The sequence below is a fragment of the Triticum aestivum genome, chromosome 1B, assembly GCF_018294505.1.
Source record: "Triticum aestivum cultivar Chinese Spring chromosome 1B, IWGSC CS RefSeq v2.1, whole genome shotgun sequence".
Classification (NCBI taxonomy): Eukaryota; Viridiplantae; Streptophyta; class Magnoliopsida; order Poales; family Poaceae; genus Triticum; species Triticum aestivum.
Window position 1 is genome coordinate 28,611,267 of NC_057795.1, and position 4,695 is coordinate 28,615,961.

A 4,695-nucleotide genomic window follows, 5' to 3' on the forward strand; every position below is an offset into this window, starting at 1 on the left:
TATGGATAAAGGACATTTTCATTCAATTGATATGTCGAGGCAATACAACTACGCTAAGCGAATGTCCGGCCTCTGCATCCCACGATGCACACAACAAGCCCAACCCAATCAACACGAGTAAGCTGTATGTTCGGTCCACTTACTCGCTGCACAGACTGTTGATGACTAGTGAGCTGACACTCAGTTCGGCTGCTACCATAAGTTCCAAGTCTGGGCATATGAAAAACCATATCTCATAAATAAAATCCTAAACTAGTTTTATATACAAAGCCCCCAAGACCTGAAAAGCAAGCTCCCACGTCAAGAAAATTTTGACGCGGCTAAACATCAACAGGCCTCAAAAGGATCCCAAGGGTATCCTTGTGCCAGAATCAGCAGCAGCTCGAAACAGGCCACACCAACCAAAAGAATGAAAGAATGATATGATAAATCCGAGCACTTCGCCAAACGGTCCCTTGGGCGCAGCTCATGATTCGCACGTTTGATATGCGAGCCGTGCATGCAACGATCATCTCTTCCTCTCGGACAGACAGTGCTCGCATTTCTCGCCATCGTCATCGCACGTTGCAGCAATGGGTGCTACCGGACTGCAACTTTCTCCACAGACAGATCATGTGCTGGGGGGACTGATAGTGTGCGGTGATGTAACCATCGAAGCAACCAGCCTGGTAGAACCTCACGTCGTGCCGATACTCTACTGGCCGGCGAGTGATGTTGAATTTCTCCACCCACATGCCCATGTTGACATCTTCCATCTTAAATAGCTGCACAATAAAGAATCAACAATTTAGCCATCACCACTTCTGCACGACGTGAGTAACATTCAGTGGCTAGGAATTGGACAGCGTCCAAGAGATAGGCGTTTACCCGAAGCGTCTGATTGTCAAATTCAGATACGATGTAGCGTGCAATATCTGATGAGATCACATAGCCAGGCCCATTGGCATAACTTGGGTAAGCCTCCTCTGGCCATTCCTGGAAAGAAACAAGAAAATTATACTGATTAAGATGCCCTTTCGATATACCAAAAGCAGGGAGATGAACAAGGACAGCACAAAGTACAGAACACCAGATTTTGTTGTCACAAGATTATATATCCATGTTCTAAGTATAAAATATGAACGCACGACCTTTGACTCACCAGAGAAATGTAAAATCCACTTTTGATACCAAGTTATTTCTATAACGCACATATTCAAGCATATATAAATTAGTACAAGAACTTAAAACTGAACCGTGTTGATCCCATAGTTTTTACACCTCTTGCACAAAGAGTTTTTCCATGTAAAACAGTATGTCGACTGCGGATATTGATTTAATCATTCCAGCAACTATCCTCATAATTCACTACAAGATTTGCGCTTTTGATGTGCCTGCTAATTTGCGCAGCAAACAGCATAATGGTTTTCACAGATAGAATACCAGGTGCTGGTTGGTAATCGATTGATTGCTTGTCATTTGCCAGTAAATGGAAACACGAGTGTGCTATTTGGTTGTATTTTTCATTTCACATTTCTTAAGCAATATAGATGATGAATGGTGGTTCTGTAATACAGGACAGCAATTTACCTCATAAGTCACAGCCCACTTGCCAGATCTCAGTGGTCTATGGTAGTAGTTGATGCTTCCCACATACACACTCTTATCGCTTTTAACTTTCTTTATTTGGTCCAGTACGGAATCAATTCTAACAAATGTATCATCATCACATTTCATTACATACTTTGCTGGGATGACTCGAACCTGGATAAACACGACCGTTAAGGAGTATAGAAACGTCAATGAAACTGGCGTAAGACAATACGGCAGAACATAAGCAGTTATCTGGCATATTTCAGTTCACTTACCCCATACTCCGCAATGGCAATGGTCTTCAAAACAACAAGATCATAACTATCCATGAAAGGCACTATGACGATGTCTTGGAAGAACTCTGCCTCCCTTTTCAACTCTGCATTGACCTCCATTTTACCGTTCTGTGAAATTGCTTAATTTGGTCAGAGTTTGGTATATGCAAACAACAAGCAAAAACATGAGAAAAGCAAGTATAATTACCAGAGCCACAAAGAACCGAGCTACAATATTAGATGATTTTCTTGTATACATCATCCATGACTTGCGCACAGCCATACGTTCGGCAAAATGGCTCGCTGCAGACAGAATGCCAATAAAAAGCTCAACAGGTTCAGTTGGTAGCGGTGGGGCTCTCCATTGCTCAGACATTTCAAGGTATCTCTCTGGGGAGAAACTAGGATGTGAACTGGGCAGAGAACTAGCAAAAATTGACTCAATATCGATGTCTCCATTGATAGACAACCCAGTTGCATCCTCAAGAGTGTAACCCTGTTGAGACCACCAAAATCAGATATGCAGATCTCAGGAGGCTACTCATGTAATTGAACCAGATTTGGGATGCCAGGATTTTCGACCGACGAACTTACAGTGCGGTAAGGAAATGAAGTGACATGCCTCCCATCAACATTGACATGGTAACCTTCCAAACCAGCTGTGAGAGTCAAAACAAACAGCTTGCCTTCTCCGAATGGGTATGGCCAACTGATGTGCACATCCTTTGACCTACCAATTAAACGTTTCACCCACCACTTCATCTTTGACTCCTCCGACTTGTTGTCATCATCCCGAATCCATTTCTCACACTTGAGCTGAGCATCAACTGAAAGATCAAACCACGTCAACACGCCATTTTTACACAGAAACATTGGTATGTATGATGCTTGAAGTAAAAGAAAGCCCGATTTCAACTCATTTTAGAATGATTTGGAAAAAAGGGAATGGATGTGTTGCAGAACGAAGAAAATGCCTACTTCTAACCCAAATTAGAGAAGCTTCGCCAAACAATGAGAATAATTGCTGATCTAACTTGGTTGCAACCAACTAATGGAACAATCAGACTAGATATGCATAACTAATTAAGCACTCAATTATTGTGATCTTCCTTCAGTGATTGGCTAAGAAGAAATGGGAACAGGGAGTTCAAGTACCCACCGCCAGGTTGAAGTCAAACTCACATCATTGCTGTAATCCTCAAAACACGGTTGCAGGTCCATGCTTCTTTAAATTTCATAAATAATATATTCCACCAATTTGACAAATCAAGCACAATCACTATCAGAAACGTTCTCCATGAAGCAAAAAAAAAAAAAAACTGAACCCTCTCTAGAAATTTCTTGCCAAAGTTAGCACTTTTCTCTACGCTGTTAGTACTACACACAATTAGACCACTGAAATTGATGGAATCCCTTCCTAATTCCTACCAACTTCAATCCAATCCTCTTAAGATAACGGAAGAACACGAGATGGCAAGATGAAGTCAAATTAAATCAACATGGATTCAACCTAGCTAAACGAATTAAGCAGGCGAATCTGAAGCTCACCGGTTTCCTCGGCGGGGCGGGAGGCGAAGCCCTCGCAGCGGTGCGACTGCGCCCACTGCATCCTGTAGCAGCTGTTCATCTCAATCACCGGCTTGCCGCTGTAATCCCCGCGGATCCTGGGGTTGAAGTGGAGGATCCTGGGCGGCGCCTCGCCGTCCACCACCTTGGTGCCCACCAGCTCCACCATGAACTGCGACACCATGAGCGGCGTCTTCCCGCTGTCCGTGCGCTGGGCGATCTTGGGGTCGTACTCGGGCCGCGCGGGCCGCGGGCGCGCCACCACCGTCACGTGCGACCCCACCGCCAGCCCGCAGGGGAGCTCCACCGTCCGGACCCCGTCGGCGGGGAGCTTGTCCGCGTGGAGCGAGATGGAGGCCGGGCAGATCGGGGAGGCCGGGGGCGGGGACGCGGCGGACGCGGACGCGGATGCGGCGGTCTGGAGGTGCGCAAGATGGGGCCTTGCGGCGGAGAAGGCGTCGGCCGCGGCGCCGTCGAAGGGGGTGGCCGTGGCGTTGGACCTGGGGAGGAGGAGGAGGGAGGAGAAGATGGGGAGCGGCGGCGGGGAGGACGGAGAGGGGGACACGGCCGCGGGGAACGCGGGCCGGAGGGGGGAGAAGCGCGAGGAGGGGAAGGCCGAGGCCTCGAGCTCGCGGCGGCGCGAGCGGTGGGTGGTCAGCGCCCCTGAGGCTGAAGACGACGAGGATGGGGATGAGAGCGGGAGCTCGAAGAGGAGGAGGAAGGCGAGGTAGGCCGCTCCGGCGACGGCGAGGACCGCGCGGCACAGGCGCCGGCGCGGCATGGTGAGGTTGGTCGGTCGGGTGCCGGAGCCGGAGCAAGGTTCTGGAAGGCGGCGGAAGGGGCGAGAAAGTAGCCGTTTGGGAGGACGGGACCATGTGCTAGCTAGCGGACGCGGAGTACTTATTGCTTCTCCGACAGCACTCCGGCGACCAGACCGTTGCGAGGGTGGGGTGGGGGTGGGCTGGCGGTGGTTCGGTGCGGCGCACGCAACAGCAAACACCCAACATCAAAAAAAATACAGAACTAGCGGCTCGGGACTCAACTAGAAGGCCAATCTCATGAATTAAAGCAATTAAATTAATTTGTAAGGCTCATTGTCTCGGCCCCCACGGAATTTAAAGCACCTATGGGCCTGCATGAGAGGGACCGGCCGAATCGGCCGTTTTTGACAAGCCGGACTCACTCAAGCCATGCTTGCCCGTTGCCTACATGCATTAGAAAGCGCGGGAGATGACGGGACGACTCATAACTCCCGTTCTCTCTAGTCACCTCCCACGCTCAT

General features: G+C 48.8%; 1 protein-coding gene across 1 annotated transcript; it reads right to left on the reverse strand.

Moving 5' to 3' along the window:
• Positions 1 to 219: 219 nt before the first annotated feature.
• On the reverse strand, positions 220 to 4,297 carry LOC123105069 (hydroxyproline O-galactosyltransferase GALT6). The gene is made up of 7 exons (XM_044527055.1): positions 3,396 to 4,297; positions 2,442 to 2,674; positions 2,056 to 2,343; positions 1,848 to 1,976; positions 1,570 to 1,743; positions 868 to 975; positions 220 to 764 (listed from the first exon to the last, which is right to left on the reverse strand). The coding sequence occupies exons 1-7, from the start codon at positions 4,192 to 4,194 to the stop codon at positions 555 to 557; spliced, it is 1,941 nt and encodes a 646-aa protein (XP_044382990.1). The 5' UTR covers positions 4,195 to 4,297; the 3' UTR covers positions 220 to 554.
• Positions 4,298 to 4,695: the final 398 nt, after the last annotated feature.